Source organism: Drosophila erecta, unplaced genomic scaffold (genome assembly GCF_003286155.1).
Source record: "Drosophila erecta strain 14021-0224.00,06,07 unplaced genomic scaffold, DereRS2 tig00000000-arrow-pilon, whole genome shotgun sequence".
Taxonomy (NCBI): domain Eukaryota; kingdom Metazoa; phylum Arthropoda; class Insecta; order Diptera; family Drosophilidae; genus Drosophila; species Drosophila erecta.
Window position 1 is genome coordinate 7,640,887 of NW_020825194.1, and position 21,449 is coordinate 7,662,335.

Sequence of the window (21,449 nt, forward strand, 5' to 3'; positions counted from 1 at the left end):
TTGGCTTAAATGCCTTTTTTCGAAGAGGAGCGCAGGTTTATGGAAAACTATCTACAATATTGCTGTGATTCAATGACTAAATAAAAGAAAAATGATGCTATAGGTTTAAATAAAGAACTTAAGTAAAATGATATTCAGCCTGTTCATTTGGTTAACTGAGATGATTTTTGAAAGAAGCATAAAATTTGAAAGAAATTTCACCACAGCGCCATCCGATTACGATAACTCACCACGATTGCCCGGCTATCGAAATATATATCGGACGCGTGCCATCGAACTTTTCGCTCACCACTAGTTTTTCGCTCATTCCCAGAATTTGTGGCATTTTGTGTGGCGTCTTATTGTCGAATTTTTAGATTTTAACTGAAATAAGAGCAGGGATAACACAATGCTGAGTCGCAAGCGCCGGGCGAGCAGCATCTCCAGCCGGCAGGACGAGGACCCGCTGCAGCTGGACGACTCGACGCCGGAGCAGTCGCCGGTGCAGCAGACGACGACACAATCGGCGCGAAAAAAGCGCCGCCTCGATCCTACAGAATTGTGCCAGCAGTTGTACGATTCCATACGGAACATAAAGAAGGAGGATGGTTCCATGCTGTGCGACACCTTCATCCGCGTGCCGAAGCGTCGACAAGAGCCCTCCTACTATGACGTGGTGGTCAATCCCATTGATCTGCTCAAGGTGCAGCAAAAGCTGAAGACCGATTCCTACGACGATTTGGATGATCTGATGGCCGACCTGGAGCTGCTTATTGGCAATGCTAAGGCGTTCTACATACCGGGCAGTAGCGAGCACCAGGACGCTGTCTCCCTGTGGCAGCACATTCAGTCGCAGAGGCAACGCATCATGGAGGCCAATGGATTGGCCGAGGAGGAGCCGCGTGCCAGACGAATGTCGCGGCAAGTGCGCCGTATGACCAGCAGCACGGAACCAGGTGGCGATGGCGCAACTGATGACGAGTACAACCAGTACGAGGAGCTCTTCGCCTCCGTTATGACCGCTACCGATCCCGTAGGCGACCGGTCCATGTATCGCATGTTCCAACTACTGCCCTCAAAGAAAATCTATCCAGACTACTATGATGTTATTGAGCATCCCATTGATCTGCGTCTGATTGCGACCAAAATACAAATGAACGCTTACTCCTCGCTGGTGGAGATGGAGCGGGATCTGCTACAAATGACCAAGAACGCATGTCTGTTCAACGAGCCCGGTTCTCAGATATATAAGGACGCCAAATCCCTGAAACGGATCTTTACGCAGCGGCGTATAGAGCTGGAGACGGGCAAGGGTAAGCTGGCTAAGCGCGTCAAGAGTCTCTCCAGTGCTGTAATTGCTGGTAAGGATTATAAATAAGAAAAAGTTTGTCTTTTTTTTTTATATTAATCATACTGTTTTCAGCCTTAAAAGAAGAGGTGGACAGCTCGGACGATGAGGAGACCAGCAAAAAGGGCGAGGGCCCCATGTGGGCATTGTTCGATCACTTGTACAATGCACCAGGAACATCGGAACATCCAGGAGTCACTGGGCCTCCATTGGGAAACTCTCTATGGAAACTGCCAGTTCGTCGTTTCCATCCCGAATATTTTGATCTGATTAAACGACCCATATCTATGAGCCAAATCCACACGAAACTAAAGAAAGGCGACTATGCGAACATTAGTGATCTCACCGCCGACCTATATCTCATGCTGGACAACGCCAAAAAGGCGTTTCCGACGTCCCATCGCACTCACAAAGATGCCTTAAAAATGTTAAGGCTCATGAACGCCAAGCTGGTGGAGGAGTCTCTTGAGGAGGGCAGTGATCTGGATGACGAGGATGCAGACGATATGGACGCAGAGGTATTTACTGTTACCACGCAGCCGGAAAAGCGCAAGCCGGGCAGACCACGGGTTAACTCCAATTCGAACTCTAACGCCTCCCATACACCAAATAATTCGAATTCACCCAAATCCAATCGAATTGCAATCAACGCGGCTATCAAAAAGAAGATTCTGAGCATACAGAAGTACCTGGTGGACTACTCTTTGGGTAATCGTCGTCCCATCGAAATGTTTATGGAGAAGCCGCCTCGGAAGATTTATCCGGACTACTACGATATCATTCAAAATCCCATTGACATGAACACAATCGAGCACAACATTCGCACCGATCGTTATGCAGCCGTGGAGGACGTGGTATCCGACTACCGACTCATGTTTTCCAACTGCCGACAATATAATGAGGAGGGCTCTAACATATACGAGGATGCCAACATATTGGAGCGAGCTCTGAACGAAAAGCTTAAGGAGTTCCCAGGCCTTACGGAGGGCAAAAAAACCCAGCAGAAGTACAGCAAGGTGGGAAGGAAGTTAAAGACCGCTCTGATTACAGAGCGGCTGTGGCAATTCTACGAAACGGTAAAGGAGTACCAGGAGCCCAAGGGCAAGAGGCAGCTATCGCTTATATTTACCAAGTTGCCATCAAAGAGCGAGTATCCGGACTACTACGACATTATCAGGGAACCAATTGACATGGACCGAATCGCTCAGAAACTAAAACAGGGCGCATATGAGACCTTAGATGACTTGGCAGCGGATTTTCTGCTGATGCTGGAGAATGCATGCAAGTATAACGAGCCAGACTCGCAGATCTACAAGGACGCACTGGTGCTACAACAACTGACGCTGCAGCTGAAGCAACAACTGCGCAGCGAGCGCGATTCTCTTCCGGATGTTCCTTTGGCTGTTCAAGAGCTGTTCCTCACACTGTTCACCACTATTTACAATCACCAGGACGAGGAGGGACGTTGCTACTCGGATTCTCTGGCCGAATTGCCGGAGTACGATGAGATAGGGGAAGGGCCCAAGGTTCGCGGCATATCGCTGGACCTTGTAAAGCGTAGACTGGACAAAGGTGCTTACAAGCGACTTGATGTCTATCAAGAAGATATTTTTGCATGTTTGGAGCGTGCAAGGAAGTTCTCCCGCACAGATTCAGATATTTTTCAGGTGAGTAATGACTTCAGCAATTAAAACACTGTAATATTCTAAAAACCCACACTTCCAGGACTCCATCGAGTTACAGACGTACTTCATCCGCAAGAGAGACGAGTTATGCAAGGACACACTAAGCTCATCCGCTTTAAATTTTAGCCTAGAACGCCTTATGGCTGATGTGGAGCTGTGTCGCCAGCAGAAGATGCAACAGGAGGAACAGGACCAAGAGCAGGATAAGGAGAAGGACGAGTTTAACGCAGCCAAGGGTGAAAGCATGACAATAAACCAGCAGGTATTTTCTCCCGGCGATTACGTATACGTGCAGATGCCGGAAAACAAGATTCCCTCGATATGCTGCATTGAGCGCCTGTGGACTTCACCCACCAACGAGAAGCTGATGCAGGCTTCGATCTTCGTGCGACCCCACGAAACGTACCATGTAACCACTCGCAAGTTCCTCGAAAAGGAAGTGTTCAAGAGCAGCCTTTCGCAGACCATCTCGATGGACAAAGTCCTGGGCATGTGCTACGTAATGAACATAAAAGACTATATCAAGATGCGTCCAGAAAACTTGCCAGAGAAGGATGTGTACGTTTGCGAGTCGCGTTACAACATCCAGGGTCGCTGGTTTAAGAAACTGAAGAATTGGCCGCCGGTGCGTGAAGGCAGCTCGGTGAAGTTCGTTCCACGGGAGCAGCCATTGGAGCTGAAGCGTGTGATGTCTGTGTTTAAGGAGCGCTTGGAAAAGCACAAAGGAGAACTGGAGGAGCTGAAGCTCCAAGAGACGCTGGTCGAGAAGGAAAAACCAAATGTGTCTTGTGATCCGCCGCCAAATGCTGAGGGTGGCAGCACATACTACCAGCAGTACAACACAATTTGCAGTGGGGCCATAAAAACGGGAGACTTTGTTTACGTGGCCACCCAAACAGGAAAGCAGTCGGTGGCACAGGTGCAGCAGATCTGGGAACAGAATGGAAAATCATACTTTAAAGGTCCATGGCTGTTACCCCCCAGCGAGACCACTCCCGGCTTGAGCAAGCAATTCTATCGCCAGGAACTGCTGCTGAGCACCGTCGAAGAGGTCAGTCCGGTGGTGGGCATCGTGGGTCGTTGCGCCGTGTTGGAGTACTCCGAATTTATCAGCTCCCGACCCACGGAGATATCCGAAAGCGATGTGTACATTTGTGAGTCCGTCTATGATGAGCTAAAGAAAGCTCTCCGCAAGTTGGCCACGGGCAACATGCGCAAGTTCCAGCACAGTCCTTCCGTCACCGAGGATGAGATCTTTTACTTTAAGACTCCCATAAAGCCTTCCAAGGACGTTAAAAACGAACTGAATGAACTGGGCATGCTGGAGGATTCAATGGATGGGGATACACCCTCGCTGAGCTCAGACATTGCGGCCATGTCGTCGCCAGCTCCTTCTGTGAACTCCACGCCACTGACCTCCAAAGTTAAGGCCGCCAAATCGGCCAAAAAATGCCTAACCGGATACATTTTGTACTCAAGTGAAGTCCGGAAAGGTAAGCTGTCCCAACTTTTTTCAAAAGATCACTTATAACATTTGACTATCTTTTACAGGCATTTGCCAGAGCAACCCGGACGCCACTTTTGGAGACATATCCCGCATGGTGGGCACCGAATGGAAGAATCTCCCGTCCAGCGTCAAGCAGAGTTGGGAGGATAGGGCTAGCCGTCAGAATGAGGAAACGGCGGCTCTGCGTCGCGAGTTGGATGACGTCCAGAACAGTGCTAGTCCCTCACCCCAAGTGTCGCAGGATGTCTTTGGACAGGTCACCTTTGAGTGTCAGTGGGATAAGTGCGACTTTCAGTTCGAGGAGCTTGGCGACTGCACGGAACATTGCATGTCCGATGCCACCGGACACATCCAGCGCCATCCACAAGCGGGCGTGGAGACGGAGTATGTCTGCCTCTGGCGCAACTGCCCGCGGGTCAAGAAGTCCGTTCAGGCCTTTCCAAACGTGCTGCGCCTCATCAAGCATGTGCGCGAGGTTCATCTCAGCAAGTGTGGCAAGACGATTTCGACGGCGGACCGCAGCAAGAACTTTGTACCGCGTCGCCAGAAGCATGCGCAACTGGCCACTACTGTGCCTATCCCGCCCAGCCTTGCCCAATCGCCGCGCGCTCCAAGCAATCTCGAGGCAGTGCAGCTCCAGCAGCAGCATCCCCAGCAGAACATGCACCAACTGCAGCAGCAGCAAACGATCGTCTTGGGACCGCCACCAGAGCCGCTGTTCGTCACAGTGCCGCCCCGCACCACTCGGGTCATCCACTCGGAGGCTTACATTAAGTACATCGAGAGCCTGCAGACGGGCAGCCATCTGAACGTAGCCACCTGCAACAACAACTGGCGGCGTGCGCTGACCCACATCTCTCCCGCACAAGTGGTGGCCAAGGCGGCGCTACCCGAGCAATGGATCGGACCGAATCTTCGCGACCAGGGCAACGTGGTGCAGGCACTGTGCCACCTGCGCAACTTCATGGTCGACGATATACTCCAAATACGGCGCAGCTGCAACTAGCCAATCGTCATCCGCTAAGCCCAAAGCTTTTTGAGTTCCATGTTAATATACAACAGAAACAAACTATTACAATGTTCGTGTTGATTGGGCAGGGAAATGAATGGATGTATGTACATATATCATCTTAAATAGGATCTTGTTTGCAATTATGACGATTACACCATTGAGTCACATTACATGCTTTATTATGGAGACCAGCATATAGTTAAGTAATTGATATCGTTTATTTCCCCTCAATGTTTGTTATCAGTTTCTCGTGGGGCTGACGTCATCGATTATTATTTCGTGGGTTTTGTTTTGCTCCGGCGCTACGACAACAAACCGGTTCCCAAACATAGAGTCACCCAGTTATTTTGTGGTGCTTATCTAATTGGCCCTGCTCAGCGCTGCTCACTGCCTCTCACTGGCGCTCATTTTGCGTCTTCACATGATTAAGTGGCAGTGCCATATGCCGTCGTCGAGTTGGAGAACGTGGCTACGCAAAATCAGTCACATTCTGGCGCTGGCAGAAAGCAGACGCCATTTGCCGGACTTATAGCAGATACCCAAGTTTTAGCAACCAAAGGAGCAGCCATGGCGGAGGGAGACTCGAAGTTTGGCTTCAAGGACATGGAGAAGGCGCTGGAGACGTTGAAGCTGCTGGAGAGCCACGACATGCAGTATCGCAAGCTGACAGTGCGCGGCTTGCTCGGCCGGGCCAAAAGAGTCCTTACAAGTGAGTGCTATAGCACAAGAGATGTACCGAAGCCAGCACTAAACCTTCGATTATAGTGACCAAGGCGGAGGAGAAGCTGAAGAACATCAATGCGGCCATTGGTGTCTTTGAGAAGTGGCTGGAGGAGAATGGCGGCGGGGCATCCAGTAAGAATGCCAAGACAGACAGCGAGGACAAGGTGGAGACGGTGCCGGGACTGGGATTCAAGGACAAGGCTGCTGCGGAGGCGACACTGAGGTAAGTCACTTCACCAGGCCCTCTTCGCTGGCATGCTAATGAGCCGCCGGTGACCTTCGGCCCAGGCAACCAGCGACGACGTCCAATGATGTCATGGCACACTTTAGCTGCGTCGAACTCGGAAGTCGCACTAAGTTGATAGAGCGGCCACTACGCTCTTCCCATTCGCTCCCATTCGCGTTGGATGCATACATATTAGGGTGGATCGATGTATTAATCCGTAGTGTTTAAACATTGTTGGACATTTACCTTTTGTATATGCAACATAGCATTCCACTTGCTCATTCTCTATAAGTAGAAACCTGAAAATAGTTTTATATGTGCTGCTTGGAAAATGATGTGGATTCTTTGAGTTATATATTCTACCACATTTAGAACCAGTTTAATATGAGACAGTCATAATACTAGTAATAGCATTTCCATAAATCTGATCCACCCCAATATTTGCATGAGTGGAGGATAGGCACATTCCACAGTTTGCCTGTATCCAAAACTATTTCTATATGCATCTCGTATTGCAGCATTTTGGCGGAACGAGATCCGGACTACCAGAGGTTGGCCATCAAGGGATTGATTGGCAGCTCCAAGCGTGTCCTGTCCGGCACCAAGAACGAGGACAAGATCACGGCCATCAAGGAGGGAGTCCAGGTACTGGAGGATTTCCTGGAAAAGTTCGAGGCCGAGAACCGAATCAGGGACAATCGTGCATACTTGCCGCTCGCCGTGGTCACCAAGCTGCCCGATCCCAAGGAGGAGTTGGCCAAGGAGTTCCTGGAAGCCTATGGCGGCTCCAAGGCCAAGGGTAACTACAAGCACCTGCGCACCATGTTCCCCAAGGCTGATGACGAGACCAGCTGGGACATTGTTCGCAATCGGCAGCTGTCCAAGTTGCTGGAGCAGATCAAGAGCGAGGAGGCCAAGCTCTTCGAGGCAGAAAGCGGAGCACCCACCGACCTCCACCTGCAGCTGATCCACTGGGCATACAGTCCGCAGCCGGACAAGCTGAAGCAGTACATCGAGAAGCTGGCCAAGAAGACACCCGAGAAGCGCAAGCAGGAGAGCAGCAGCAGTGCCAGCGAGTCCAGTGCCACCAGCCAGGATTCCGATGGCGAGGATAAGCCCAAAAGGAAGAAGAAGAGGGAGGAGTGATGTTCAACCAACCAAAAACACTCTGTTGCCATTTATTAACGAACAGAAACGGTTCATACAGCTCTGTTTCCGGTTCCTCCAATCGATGCACTTTGGTGGACTTTAGAAGTAACAATTTTGCGCTAAATGCTACCTTATAGAACTGAAGTTTCATGGATCCTAATCTGCCAACTCACACGGTCATCGAAACCGGAAACAGGCTTTATAGTTTATTTAAGTAACTCAACCTCAATGCAGAACTACGATATTCGGTGGACACATGACTCCTATTCCCTGTATCCCCCTCTATATACACAGATATTTATGTATACGTTAGCGCTCAAGCATATATGCTAATTGTAAATATCGTAGAGTACCATTTGTGTATGTCGTTCTGATCAGCCTAGTCCTTGGAATCAATAACTTTGTATATGGTAGTCTAGAGAGGGGCACGGTGAATGAAAATGTTGAACAACTGTGTATAACGTTATAATAAAACAGAATTAAATGGATGAAACCATCTTGCATGTGTGACTCTGCCATTTTCAGGAGATGGTGACCCCGACATTACTGACGAACAGCATACGTGCCCCTCTAAGCTATTCCCAACGCAGCTCATCATAACGAAACCTTCACTTCAAATTCGTAACCACACACGCAACTAGATTACACAATGTACATGGGACACGGCCACGCCCACGCGGCCGCATTCGAACGCTCCGCCCACATGTGGCGACTATATGGTTAGTACTTATGCAATGCGGCGGTATCGTAGTACTCCGACTTGGCCACGCGAGGGGATTGCGTCTGGGAGTCGCCGGAAGTGGGCGGCGTCTTGGCCAGCGACAGCGTCAACTGGTGCTGGTCACCCTTGCCGGATCCGGTGGTCAGGTGGCCGTAGGCCATGTTAAACAGCGCATCCGGATCGCAGACGAACCGATAGACGTAGCGCTCCCCGTTCACCTTCTGCATGATGCCCTTCTCGTAGTAGTAGCGCAGACTGCGGGACAACTTGTCGTAGTTCATGGCGGGGCGATTCTTCTGGAGACCCCAGCGCCGGGCCACCTCCTCCGGCTCGATCAGCTTGAACTCCATGCCACGGCCGGTCCAGGCGATGCAGCTGGCGCTGAAAGAACAACCACCGCGAGTTAATGCTTGAGAGCTTTGGTGTCGCTGAATCAGACCCACCTGGTTGTGGGCTCATCCAGAAGGGCGACCAGGAACTGCCAGAGCTGCAGCGATCCCCTGCGCTGGCTGATCGCCTGGCCGCTGCTGCTGGTGGAGATGCCATTGCTGGCGTAGAACTGATCCAGGCGCAGTTCCGCATCGCTGGACGTGGTGGAGTCCACCACATTGGGCCGCAGCGCGGAGGGATAGGTGGATGAGATGGCCGCGTTGTAGGGACCGCTGTCGTACTTCAGATCCGCATCGCTGACCGCCGCCAAGGTGGTGGGTGACAGGTCCCTGTACACGGACTGCGACTGCGTCTGCTGCTGGTGGGCGTAGTGCGAGGGCGTGGCATATACCGCCGAGCTGGATATGACCGCCGTGTGGCTAAACTTGAAAGCGGAGGCGGCATGGAGTGGCGTCAAGTGGGTGAGCGCCTGCTGCTCCGCCTGCTGGTGGCCATGGTGGCCGTGGGAATGGTGGTGGTGCGGATGCAGTGCAGCAGCTTGCTGCAGTTGCTGCTGTTGCTGCTGCTGTTGCTGCTGCTGCTGTTGCTGCTGTTGCTGCTGCTGCTGCTGCTGCTGTGCCGCCGTTGTGGTGGAGTCCGCGTGCTCGATCTTCGTGTGGTGCGGAAAGTGCTGGCCGGAGGACACGTCGCTGCAGTAGACGGCTGCCGCGGTGGCTTCTGGAAAAAAGGATTGAAAAGAGTTCACCAGTGAAAGCGGCTTTCATGCACGTTTGGGCAATGTGGCGGCGTCAAGGGAATGGGTGCTAATTACATGGGTACTCCTGATACCCTTGCGCACAGAGGGCAGAATGGGCGTATTAGGCAGTCTGGCAAGAACCAACTCTAGCTCAAAACATCTGGTACACAATGTGTAGATGTGCTAGGCTAGAGATGGAGATAGGGTGTCTCTAACCCATATAATTACTATATGCCACTTTGAATCCGCATCCCAGCTCATTGAAGAGCATTCCGCCTTCTCGACGGCCATTTAAAACTCTTTCACATTGTTTCGCTTTGTTTGGCTTCTCTAAATGGCCAGGGTATTTAGCAGCAATTAATTATTTAAGCAGCCCACTCCCCTCACTCGCTGCAAAATGCTCAATATGCTGCAATTTAGCGGGGGCAACTCACCCACTCCATGCCACCCAGCCAGCCGAAGGCACTACCCGAGCTTGCCCTTTTCATTAGGCAGCTACTCCACAACTCCCGGCTGCGAGCACCCCCCATCCATTCCGGCAACCCGTGCCCATCGCGACTCGACGCTGGGCGCATTAAAAATTCAGGAGATACCTCTGCATAATCCATGAGCAAGTGTCGACAAGTGAAAACATCATTGCCGACAACAACAAACGAGCTGCTGACTGCTGATGGAAAACGAAGACCTGTTGGCCCTGCTGCCCAAGGACGAGGGTATCCCGGTGGGCTGGAGTGGGTGGTGCAGTGCTCTACACTTGGCAAAATACCACACTCAGGTCTACAATTGTATGCAGGCTTGGATCTTCACGGCAAAACAATCCTCTTCGGAAATAGGAGATATTCTTGGAGCAGTATGAATCAGTATATGTATAACTTCTAATTTAAGAGAAATGGATTCCAAGTTTAAAGTGTTTCTAATGCACTGTTCTAATAACCCAAATACTACTTTACCGCATATGAAATAAAATACTTTTCAATATACCGAACAAGTTTTTTCCAGTGCAAGCGGATGGATGGGTGACTGGGGTGTTTGGGTTGCTAACACGAACCACTCAACGGCGGCCCCGTGATTGAGCTGTTTGTTCGGTGGGCGGCGGATTCAGCCCTCGACCACGCCCCGGCCGCCCACCACCACGCCCACCGGAGGCGAGCTATGCAGTGGCTGCCCCGCGAAATTGAGTTGCACGCTTGTGCCGCCGCCAATTGGATTAGCGGCTAGTAACACCGGCGATATTGTTATTGTAAATTATGCGCGCGATTTCTTGCATTTTATTTGAAAAAATATTGAAAGCCACTAGAAGAAGATGGCTGCAAATGGAATTACCCACTGATAGGTATGCATATCGCGCACAATAATTTGAATAAATGATGAGGGAGCGCCAACGCATGGCTTTAATCATTTTCCATTCATTTTTCTCAATTTTTAAGCGACTTACCTTCGTCGCTCTTTTTCAGAATGCCCGCGGGTGGCGATGATGGAAATCTGTACGGAGCATAAATCAAAATATTTCAAGATATATTTTATATGTATATAGAAAGCGGATAATTCGAGGAGCAGCGACTCCGTTGATTGACTTAAAGGTGACTTGTCTTGTCAGCGTGGAGCGCAATCTTCTTACCTGTAGCAGTACGGGTGCGGATGCGGGTGCGGATGCGAGTGCGGATGTGGGTGTGGGTGGGTGTGCGGGTGCGTCACAGCGGGTATGTCAAAGAAACTCGATGTTCTATCATGCCGCACGCCTTTGACATTCACTGCAGATGCCCGTTGGATGCGAAGGTACAAAAATAGAGAACAAGAATAAGAAAAAGACCAGGTTACTTCTTCCACTCGTGTCATAAATATCTGGAGAAGAAGCCACCTCCTCAGCCAGCCACATCGCCCAGCCTGCCGAGATGGCCTCGACTTTTGTTAGACAATATTTCGTATTAACGCTCGCAATGGGATGCCTTTGAGGCCACAAATCGAGCTTGTCACGTGCACTTGACTTGGCCATAATCGAGTGCCAGCCGAAATTCAGGACTAGATAACTCAAAAGGGGATTGCGGGGTTCGGGGATTGCGGGGGCGGTATAAATATAGTTTATAGGGTAGCAAATTCCTATCCAGCTTAGTTTACATTTAAACGATTGACTTGGGCCAGCAGTTTGACTCCAGCATTCTGATTTCCCAGAACTCCAAAGACATATTTATCTTATTTAGAGCTCGGCACGCGCCCAAACTTCGGCGATGTTTTCTTAATAAAAAACTTAAAAATAACAATCTAAGCTGCAGCAAGCCTTCGGGCGGCAAATGGCAGAGCGGCCCGGAATCCCAAGCCCACACCCACGGAACCATTTGCCATCCAAGCCGCCGGACTTCCCCACTCACCGCTCAAAACTCATAATGGAAAATTAATAAACAAGCGAACGTGTAAATAGCAAAGGCAAACAGAAAGTGGATACAGTGGGTCGGAGTGGGTGGTGGATCAGGAGCAGGGGCAGTGGCTGGGGCAGGGGCAGGCTGCATCCGGACTTGACAGTGGACGTGGACGAGGACGCTTACCATTGTACCTTGCGTTCAAGTAGCCCTCGGTGGAAGTGTCCAGTCCGAACTTGCCGATTGCCGGCGTGGGAGTGGGCGTGGCATACATGACCAGCTCGTCGGGCAGCTGGTGGTGATGGTGATGGTGGTGATGATGATGGTGGGCGTACCAGGAGGACTCCCGTGTGAGATCTGCAGGGTGGAAGGATTGGAGAAGAAGTTTGATATGCTCGTAATTTGCTATAATTGGCGGGCTATGCTAAACAATAGAATTTGGTAATAGATGCTAAGGTGAATCTGAAGCTCATATACACACCATTGCAGAGAGAGGCACTTGCTCCGCCCGCGCTGGAGGAGCCGGAGGAGGATGCGTTCATCAGGGCGGCCGTGGCGATGGGATTCGGCGAGGAGGAGCTTTCGCCCAGGGTCAAGCAGCAAGGTGGTGGCGGCGGAGGTATCGGTGACGACTTCTGGCCAGCGCAGATGGCCTCCATGAGGCCATGCCCGTGACCATGACCAGCTGAATCCAGATCGCTGGTGGGGCACTTTTTGCGCTCCAACTGCAGGCCATCGCAGCTGGAGGAGCTGGAGGAAATGGCCTTGGCCACAGCCGGCAGTGTGGAGCTGACACAGGAAACCACCGAGTCGGTGGTTATGGTGGATGTGTTGGGCAGGGCGCCATGGTAGAGCCCCAGGTGGTGGTGGGGATGGTGTGCGTGGTGCGGGTGGTGCGGGTGGTCCAGGTGCGTGAGTGTCTGCTGCAGCTGCTCCAGGTGCGTCTTGGCCTCGCCGTAGTCGCTCTGCGGAATAAGGAAATGAGACAAGGCGCGCCAGGAAATTGTCATGAGTCTGGCTTTTTTCGGCTGCGGTCTTTCGATTTCGTCTTGGCCAAATTAATACTCAATTTGGCAGTCGTTTTGGGAGGATTTCTTGGGTGTTTCCGTGGTCTTTAAGCCATCCGAACTTTAAAGCCACCTGCTGAGTGGGTTGTTGGCCACCCGCCGCTAACAGGTTGCAGAGACAATGGCCAACTCGTCACATTGACATAGTCAAGTGGAAGTTGTGGCAATTAGTTTAACAGCTTCTGTTTCGCTTTTGCTTTTCCTTTTGCCGGGTGTCAATTGGCCGGGTGCGAGTTCTCCCGTGTTCTTGGCCATTAAGTAATGAGCCATTGTGTCGGACAACTTACTACAACCACTGGCACTGGACCCTCACTAGTGGCCTGTGGAATGATATGTGGATATCACTCTGGGCATAGGTACGTGGGCATCTGCCGACTCCAACTGCGGTTTATTGACACTTGTCCATTTAATGAGCACTGCGCCGAGGTTAACCTTTGTCTATGGTCGCACTCTCGCTCTCTCCGGGTCATCATATCACCCTGCTCGTGGAGCTCATTATGGCCGGCCGGGATTTCACTTTTCACTGTGGGAAACTCATAGGGAAACTCTCCTGGCCTCCAGTACTTGCAGCGCGGCAGGGGAAGCAGTACTGTGGGATCTTTAATATTTCTGGGAAATAGAGGCGTACAATACCTCAATGGAACTTCTTTAAAGTCATCTTTTAAGGGGAAATATTACTTATTTGTTATGCTGTGACAAAATACCAAGCCCTTGGCTATCATTCCATCCAAATTAACTTTAACAAGAACCTAAGTAATTGCTTGCTCAACCTACATTTAAATGTGGGCCAATCTCCAGGTGATTACCTTAAGCATCCAAAGCAAATTGAACAGCAATTCAAGATAGAAAGACAATAGTATTTCTTGAAGGCATCGTCCATTGTTTGCTCACGGAACCCACTCAGCCGGGCCTCCATGACGAAGTGCATCCAGTTGTGCCCCCATTTCGAGTCCCTTGCTTGACATTTGCAAACTGGAGCAGCAAGCACTGCGATGCACCGTCATCTGGATGTGCTTCGTCGCATTCGAGAACCATTTGGAGATAGTTACCCTTAATTACGTGCCCGTAATCGCTGCCGGTTTGGATCGGCTCTATCGGCAATACACCTTGCCAACTTCCAGTTGGTATGAAGATGGAGAAAAACCGCGGCTGGAAACGCAGAAAGCGGCACCGTCCCTTGCCTTTTCTCCGGTTTTTGGCCAGAAGCAGTGCAGAATGCTCGACTTTCTCCCCCCGAAATCGGGGGTTATGTAAATCTGCGCCACGAGACATTCAACTGGAGATCTCCGATTTGGCAATCCACAACGGGCGGCTCTTCCGCTTTTTGCGCGCACAAATCTTTGATAAATTGCAAAATGTGTCGCTGAATCGCGCTCGCTAAGTGCAAGCAAACAATTTGTCAAATCAAATTACGGCAGTTATTTAGTGTAACTGTCGTGTGCAGGCAGCTACAAAATTAACAAAAAGAAAGACACATCGGCAGCCAGCCAAGCGATGTCACCTGCCACACGTGCGCAGGTGCAACAGGGAAGCGCTTTTTGGATGGGTTACTATAGCTGGGCAATACTCTTTATCTCTATACCAACTATATCAATTTCATATTAAAAACAAGATACAATGCTATAGTCGAGTTCCCAGAAATTTCAACATTTTCCGGAATATCGGTAGAAATTGGGGAAAAAATAATAAAATTAAAAAAAAATCTTTAGAAATTTACAAGATATATAAAAAAGTGAAAAAATACCACAACATTTTTCAAAAGTGGGGGCGTGACAGTTTTGGGCGGTTTGTGGGCGTAGGAGTGGGCTTGGCAACATTTGAAACAAACTTGCGCTGCAAGTTTCTATAGGATTTTATAAATTAGCTATATTTCATTTATTAACTCATGCCTTATTTAAAGCTTTATTATTCATAATATAAATAATTCTCAAGATATTCGTTTAATAGGGGGGCTAAGAATTTTAACTTGCTCTTAACATTCTAGCTTTTGTAGTTCCTGAGATCAAGGCTTTCATACGGACAATCGCACAGACGGACGGACAGATGGACATACGGACATGGCCAGTTCGACTCGGCTATTGATCCTGATCAGAATATATATTTACATAGTGGGATACGCTTCCTTCTGCCTGTTACATAATAAAAAACCATCAATCGTATAAGTATCACATCATAATAAGTCATCATATAGCATAGGCGACATACTTTTTCCAAAGAAAGGTTTCATAGAATATCGACTTTAGGAATCAAAAATCTATATTTTGAATAAATTATTTTCCATTTCCATATTCAATTAAATTGCAAATACTATCTAGCGATCATCAAAGGGCGAATACCCTGCAGTACCTCATAAGCCCTATTAGGCCCTAATTTGTATGCGCAATTGGTGGCAATTACAAGTGCAATTGGGAAAACAAGCTGTGGCGCTGGGTGACTGACTCATCCGACGGATTGATCAACTTTGAACCCTGGCGAACAATGGAGCACATAGGAGAATATCTCTATAAAGATTACGACGCATGCGCGCCCGCAACTGACATTACGAAACTCCAGTCGTGTGTTTACCTTTCGGTATGGCATGGTATGGTATTATACATATGTACATAAGGTGTTCCATGAGGGTATATGTACTGATCTAGTTTGCAGCCGCCCGAGGGGCGGTGGGTGGACTGAGACGCATGGGGCCACAGAAGACAATGCTTTTCTTTTTCCAAATTGTTTTAGCTGGCGTCTTTTTCTTTTGCTTCTCTGTGTGTGGCTCGGCTTGGCTGACTCGGACTCCGAATCTCTGTCGCTTTTAACTCTGGCTGTGGGGATCCGTCGTGGAAAACACTTTCACTGCACATGATGAGGCAGTGACACGGTCGTCACCATCACGATGGCTACGGCTGCTCTTCTGCGTCTTCTGGTGGGTGTCTTTTTCGGTTTTGTGGCAATGGAAGCGCGACCGAGCCAGTTTCTCGCTCCGCTTGGGAGTCGCATTTTCGGTTCAGCTGCGGGCGAGTTCGGAGGTGTTTTCTGGCCAACTAAAGGATACTTCGAAAGGAAACTCAAGAGATTGCTGCGCTGTTTGGAAACCACATCTTAAATACCTCAACGACATGAATATTTTACAACCCAAGTTCTGGAAAAATAGCTAAACCAAATATTACGAACATAAAAGTGTTTAAATTCTACTAGCGAACGGAATTACAATGGACAAAAGTTCTTTATAGAAAAGGAGTTTACTGGAAGATCTAATTCCATTTGAACATACAAATTTTGTGATATAGTGAACGTAACGTTTGGAAACCAGTGAGAATTAACAGATTTAAGAATTCTGAAGAACGAGATTCTAGAGATAGTCAGAAGCAAGCGAAGTACTACAGCCTGAGCAAATTGTATTACCCGCTCCATGTTTGCAATACCGCCATGTCAGGATACGTGAGCCGGGATTTCAATGGGCTGCAGTTTCTGCTGGCCATGTGTTCTCTGCTGCAGGGTAAGTGACCTCCACTTCATCGTAGCCAACTCTGATAACCCATTATCTTTAGTAACCCTCTGCCAGCCGTATCAGCTGCCCCACCGCTGCTCCAACCGGCTGGAGAATGCGCTGGAGCACATGCGTCGACGCAGTGTCCAGACCAAGAGCTCATCCGCATCGCGAGCCATGTGGGAGCCGCCACCGCAGAGTCCGTACCAGTTGTACCACAGTTTCTACGGCCAGCACAGCGATCCGGAGGACGACTTCTACAATGTGGGTGCCTACAGCAGCGGACGTGGCTATCACGCCAAGCTCCTGCACCGAAATGGACAAGCCCATCCCTTCTCCGATTCGAGCAGTGCTCTGGAACTGGAAGATTTGCTGACGGTCAACCAACAGAGCCAGCAGCACAGACAGCCCCACAAACTGACCATTTCCCGCGTGGATGTGGAGGATCTCAAGGTGCGAGTGCCGCCGGCGAAGGCCGCCAACCGTTGGGTGGAGATCGACAAGTGCAAGTTCAGCACGGAGAACTCCACGCTGGACACCCGCCTCATCTTTCCGGATCTTACGCTCAGTGGCAAGGTGGTGATGCAGCCGATGGGTGGAAAGTGCCACATGATTTTGAGACTGCGACACGCGGGCATCGAGTTTCGAACAGTTCCACTGGGATCGGGACACTCCACCAACTACGAGCAGTCCCGGAGACTGGGAGCCGCCTCGGTGCGCACGGATTCCCACTTCGCAGAGCCCGGATTCATATCCGTCTTTGCTCATGGTTGCCAGGGACCCACTGGGATCCGGCTGCGCCAGAACTCCAAGCGGAGATTCGGTAGTGCTCCGGAAGTGGAACTGGGCGAACCGCATGTGATTCTGGGCAGCAAGAGACCGCAGAGGTGGGGCAAGTACCATCAGCAGGCGGGCTACGATATTCGCCAGGATCGGGTGCCCCAAAGAACTAAGGAACACAGCCTAGAGCTGGGCAGCGATAGCCAGGCACAGGACTCGGGTGAGTTCATCGATGTGAACGGGGACAACTTCTACCGGCGGCAGTTCAGCAAGAAGAGGCGACGCCGGCGGCGGTACGCCAAGGAGAACTTCGAGGACCAGGTGAACTTCAGCCAGGATGTGCTGCACTTCGAGGACGAGCAGCTGCAGCAGCTGGTGGAGCCGGATGCCAGAGCCTTTGCAGATATCTTCAGTGGGAGCGGCTCTAAGCCCAATGGAGATCGCGAGGAGCTAGTGGGCGATGCCATGTCCCACGAGCTGGAGAAGCTCTTCTCCATGGGCGTACGTGGCCTGCTGACCACCTACATGCAGCGGGCGCTCCAGCCGGCCATCAAGGAGACCCTCATGGAGAACATGGGCTACACCCTCAGCTATGGCTAAGACCACCACCTCCAAGGACTCCTAGTTTAAGTCCTATTTATGTACGTGCGATGCGGTTGAAATAAAAGCTTTAAGCGAATCTTACCAACTTGGCCGTATCCATGGATCGATCGGTGGTCCGGATGCACTCTTGAACTTGTTGGATTTTCACTAATAGGATTTCACCTGGCTGCTGCACATCAATAATCCTGAATTATTCAGAGCTCGATGGCTTTCACTTGACGGTGCTGATCAGCGCGCATTCCGTTGCCTTCGTGCAGTTGGTTTCGAGTTTCCGTTGTGACTGGTCGAGGGCACCTGGTCAGGATGACAGGCAATGCGGCCGGAGTCACCTTTCGGGGGTTGATGCTCCTGGAAGCTGGCCAGGATGCACTGCGCAGCCGCGTCACGCCTCCTCTTCCCGCCGATTGGTTGGCTTGCCACAAAGGGGAAAGGCCAATGGGTGGACTGCGTGGGCGGCAATTAGGAGAAAATGTTAATGTCTTCAGATTTGAACGCAGCTAATCAAAGCTTTCAAAATTGACTACAGGCATTAAATCGAAACAAGGCTGGAAACAAACTATTTTATATCTGCAGTAACATAGAGTTAGACAAGCATGTTCTAATCCAAATGCAATTTTCAATATTCCAATATTCATTAAATATAACCTACAAATACAGTTTTCAAAATAAACAAGGCTAAAGCGCTTCACCCTAAAAGTTAAAACAAATTCGACAAGCTTAAAATTATACCTAAGCAAATGAAAATGCAAAAATGCCTAATTGAATTATTATTTTATAAGTTTTCCACTATTTCAAATTTTAGATAGGTTTATTTTTCTGAGTGGAAAACAAAGTCTTCGATTTCCGGTTCGGGTCCGAGCTGTTTACTCATCAAAGTTATACACCTCAACTTTGGGCTTATTCATGTGCATTCCTCCGACTCCGCTGGCCACACTTGCACTCCCGAAAATCTCTCTTAAAACAATTTTTTCATTCTCATCAGATTTATTATGTGATATGCACAAGGCAAATATCCAAACAGACACAGTGGCGTAGGTAAGTGACCAAGGAAGCAGCCGCCACACCAGCTACTGCCCCGCGCATTGCAGCACATCCGGAAATCCCGTCCAGACTCCGTGCGTAGAGTTTGTTTACGTCCGTGTGCTTTTTGCTCGGCGAGGGGGGTGGTGGCCACTCAGTCAGGTGTCTGCGCATTATATAATAACAACTCCGAATCAGCGGAGGCGCCAAGATATATATAGATTAGATAGCCGCAGAACCGTGCAGGCACTCCGCCGGATTGCCTTGGCATTGGGCGGAGGAGCAAAGGTCAGGGGCGGACCATCCAAATCCGTATCTGTCGCACGACCTTGGGAATGATTTGCGTGCGTTTGCGTCCGAGTTGCGTCAATGTGCTAAAAAGATGCTGTTTTGTGTTTCCCCAGATATATGCGCATATGTTAGTACACGGCAACAATAAGCGCAGCACACAAAGGAACCGATCTAGAGTCATGCAGGTCGAATGCCTCCAGAGACAGCAGCAGCACACTCGGCTGTGAAGGAAGCCCCCATCGCCTCGAAGCCTCCACGCATGCGAACAATCCTCTGCGGACGCACTGAGTCCACCAGGAGCCGTTGGAGCAGCCGCAACACCGCCGCCCGGTAGCAGCGATGACGGAAAGCAGCAGTAGCACCACATCCCGCCTTGCGGTGGCGCCCACCGGAGTTGGAGGCGCAGCCGAGGGTGGCCAGTACATACGCACCATTGAATGGGACATGATGAACAAGACCAAGTTCTTTCCGCTCTCCATGCTCAGCTCGTTCTCGGTGCGCTGCTGCCTGTTCCCGCTCACCGTGATCAAGACGCAGTTGCAGGTGCAGCACAAGAGCGATGTGTACAAGGGCATGGTGGATTGCGCCATGAAGATCTACCGATCGGAGGGAGTGCCCGGTCTGTATAGAGGTTTCTGGATCTCCTCCGTGCAAATAGTGTCCGGCGTCTTTTACATAAGCACATACGAGGGCGTGCGCCATGTGCTCAACGATCTGGGTGCTGGGCATCGAATGAAGGCCCTCGCCGGCGGAGGTTGCGCCTCGCTGGTGGGTCAGACCATCATAGTTCCTTTCGACGTGATATCGCAGCACGCCATGGTGCTGGGAATGTCGGCCCATGCCGGCTCCAAGGGCGATATCAATCCGCTGGGCATTAAGTCGTGGCCCGGTCGCAGTCGCCTGCACATTTCCATGGACATTGGCAGGGAGATAATGCGGCGCGATGGCTTCCGGGGCTTCTACCGCGGCTACACCGCCAGCCTGATGGCCTACGTACCTAATTCGGCCATGTGGTGGGCCTTCTATCACCTCTATCAGGGTAAGTCTTCCGCTTGTAAGTGAGATTAGATTATACTAATTTGGGGCTATATTCGCAGACGAACTGTTCCGCATCTGCCCCTATTGGGTGTCCCATCTGTTTATCCAGTGCGTGGCCGGCAGCTTGGGTGGCTTCACAACGACAATACTAACCAATCCATTAGATATAGTGCGTGCCCGTCTGCAGGTAAGTTTTCTGAAGCTGTTTGCTGCTTAAATCAAGCAGTTTCAACCCTAAAATCTGTTTAGTTTATATGATTGCAAATTCTCTATTGCAATCTTTATTGAACATGACGTAATTCTTGCGTTGTCTGCGCCTGAACTTCAGACGTTCTTATCTTAACAATTGAATATGCTCGCCACCCATACGTAATCTGTATTACGCTGTGTCTCCGCAGGTCCATCGGTTGGACTCGATGAGCGTCGCCTTCCGGGAGCTGTGGCAGGAGGAGAAACTGAACTGCTTCTTCAAGGGACTGTCCGCCCGCCTGGTGCAGTCGGCAGCCTTCTCATTCAGCATTATCCTAGGTTACGAGACCATCAAGCGCATTGCGGTGGACGAGCAGTACAAGCACCAGATCCGCTGGTGAAGAACGCACAATCACCTCACCAGCCAAACTGAAACCAACTCAAAACTGCATTTACGCGACGTACTGAGAACCACCAGAACCAGAGGAGATTCGCCCCCGATTGTAAATAACAAGAGCTAGATAATGGACGAGAGGAGCACAGGTTAATTAGTTGAATTGCCAACGATAGCGAATTATAAATCATTGATGGCGGACGCATCGAGGATGTAGTTTAGTAGAACGTTGCAACATGCTTGCGGCTAGGATGTTCAAGTAACGCAATTCAATATGCAAATAACCCAAAGTGTTGTAGCTTAAAGTGTACATTATTTTTGTTATACTTAGTCGTTTTATACCTAACACGCGAAGAGGCCGATCGGTGACAAGAATAATTTATTATACACCTACCTATACTTGTACTTGTACGTAATTGATGATGATGTTGATGATACTGTTGATTACATTGGTAGCCCAATTACTTTTACACAACTAAGCACAGCAATGTTTGCGCCAAACAAAATAACACAAACTGGACATGCCGAATTAGAAATTAATATCGAAACAGGGTCGCCCCTCCCCAGAGGTCGGGAGCGGGAGGCACTAACTTAGCTAAGCATTCGTGTGTGTGTTCTCTGAGTGGATAAACTAGTTTTAGTCTGCATTATAATAAAGTACAAACCAAGAATTGTCACATTTTTGGCACTGTTGAATACGAAAAGAAGCTCTGTGTCCGGGCGAAATTGCTGACGATCTCCTGGAGAACTAGGAACATATGGCAT

The 21,449-nt window shown here is 50.0% G+C and overlaps 5 protein-coding genes across 6 annotated transcripts; 4 read left to right on the forward strand and 1 right to left on the reverse strand.

Moving 5' to 3' along the window:
- The first annotated feature begins 251 nt into the window (after positions 1 to 251).
- LOC6554492 (protein polybromo-1) lies at positions 252 to 5,591 on the forward strand. Its single transcript, XM_001981901.3, has 4 exons — positions 252 to 1,340; positions 1,403 to 2,994; positions 3,053 to 4,505; positions 4,564 to 5,591. Exons 1-4 carry the CDS (start codon positions 389 to 391, stop codon positions 5,523 to 5,525), a joined length of 4,959 nt encoding a protein of 1,652 aa, XP_001981937.1. The 5' UTR covers positions 252 to 388; the 3' UTR covers positions 5,526 to 5,591.
- A 325-nt stretch (positions 5,592 to 5,916) lies between these two features.
- Positions 5,917 to 8,117, forward strand: LOC6554493. Its single transcript, XM_001981902.3, has 3 exons — positions 5,917 to 6,240; positions 6,297 to 6,477; positions 6,999 to 8,117. The coding sequence occupies exons 1-3, from the start codon at positions 6,099 to 6,101 to the stop codon at positions 7,624 to 7,626; spliced, it is 951 nt and encodes a 316-aa protein (XP_001981938.1). The 5' UTR covers positions 5,917 to 6,098; the 3' UTR covers positions 7,627 to 8,117.
- On the reverse strand, positions 7,624 to 18,375 carry LOC6554494 (ETV5-related protein Ets96B). 2 transcript variants are annotated; one of them, XM_026983765.1, is made up of 7 exons: positions 17,835 to 18,375; positions 12,312 to 12,795; positions 12,017 to 12,187; positions 11,095 to 11,227; positions 10,912 to 10,958; positions 8,794 to 9,457; positions 7,624 to 8,731 (listed from the first exon to the last, which is right to left on the reverse strand). In XM_026983765.1, the coding sequence occupies exons 1-7, from the start codon at positions 17,850 to 17,852 to the stop codon at positions 8,350 to 8,352; spliced, it is 1,899 nt and encodes a 632-aa protein (XP_026839566.1). In that variant the 5' UTR covers positions 17,853 to 18,375; the 3' UTR covers positions 7,624 to 8,349. The 2 variants fall into 2 exon arrangements, with proteins under 2 accessions (XP_026839566.1, XP_001981939.2); XM_001981903.3 differs by lacking the exon at positions 17,835 to 18,375 and having other exon boundaries at positions 12,312 to 12,884.
- Positions 15,762 to 17,833, forward strand: LOC6554495. Its single transcript, XM_001981904.2, has 2 exons — positions 15,762 to 16,378; positions 16,431 to 17,833. Exons 1-2 carry the CDS (start codon positions 16,309 to 16,311, stop codon positions 17,747 to 17,749), a joined length of 1,389 nt encoding a protein of 462 aa, XP_001981940.1. The 5' UTR covers positions 15,762 to 16,308; the 3' UTR covers positions 17,750 to 17,833.
- Positions 18,376 to 18,621: 246 nt separating the features above from the next.
- LOC6554496 (solute carrier family 25 member 44) lies at positions 18,622 to 21,391 on the forward strand. The gene is made up of 4 exons (XM_026976166.1): positions 18,622 to 18,787; positions 19,177 to 20,102; positions 20,161 to 20,288; positions 20,500 to 21,391. Exons 2-4 carry the CDS (start codon positions 19,403 to 19,405, stop codon positions 20,689 to 20,691), a joined length of 1,020 nt encoding a protein of 339 aa, XP_026831967.1. The 5' UTR covers positions 18,622 to 18,787; positions 19,177 to 19,402; the 3' UTR covers positions 20,692 to 21,391.
- Positions 21,392 to 21,449: the final 58 nt, after the last annotated feature.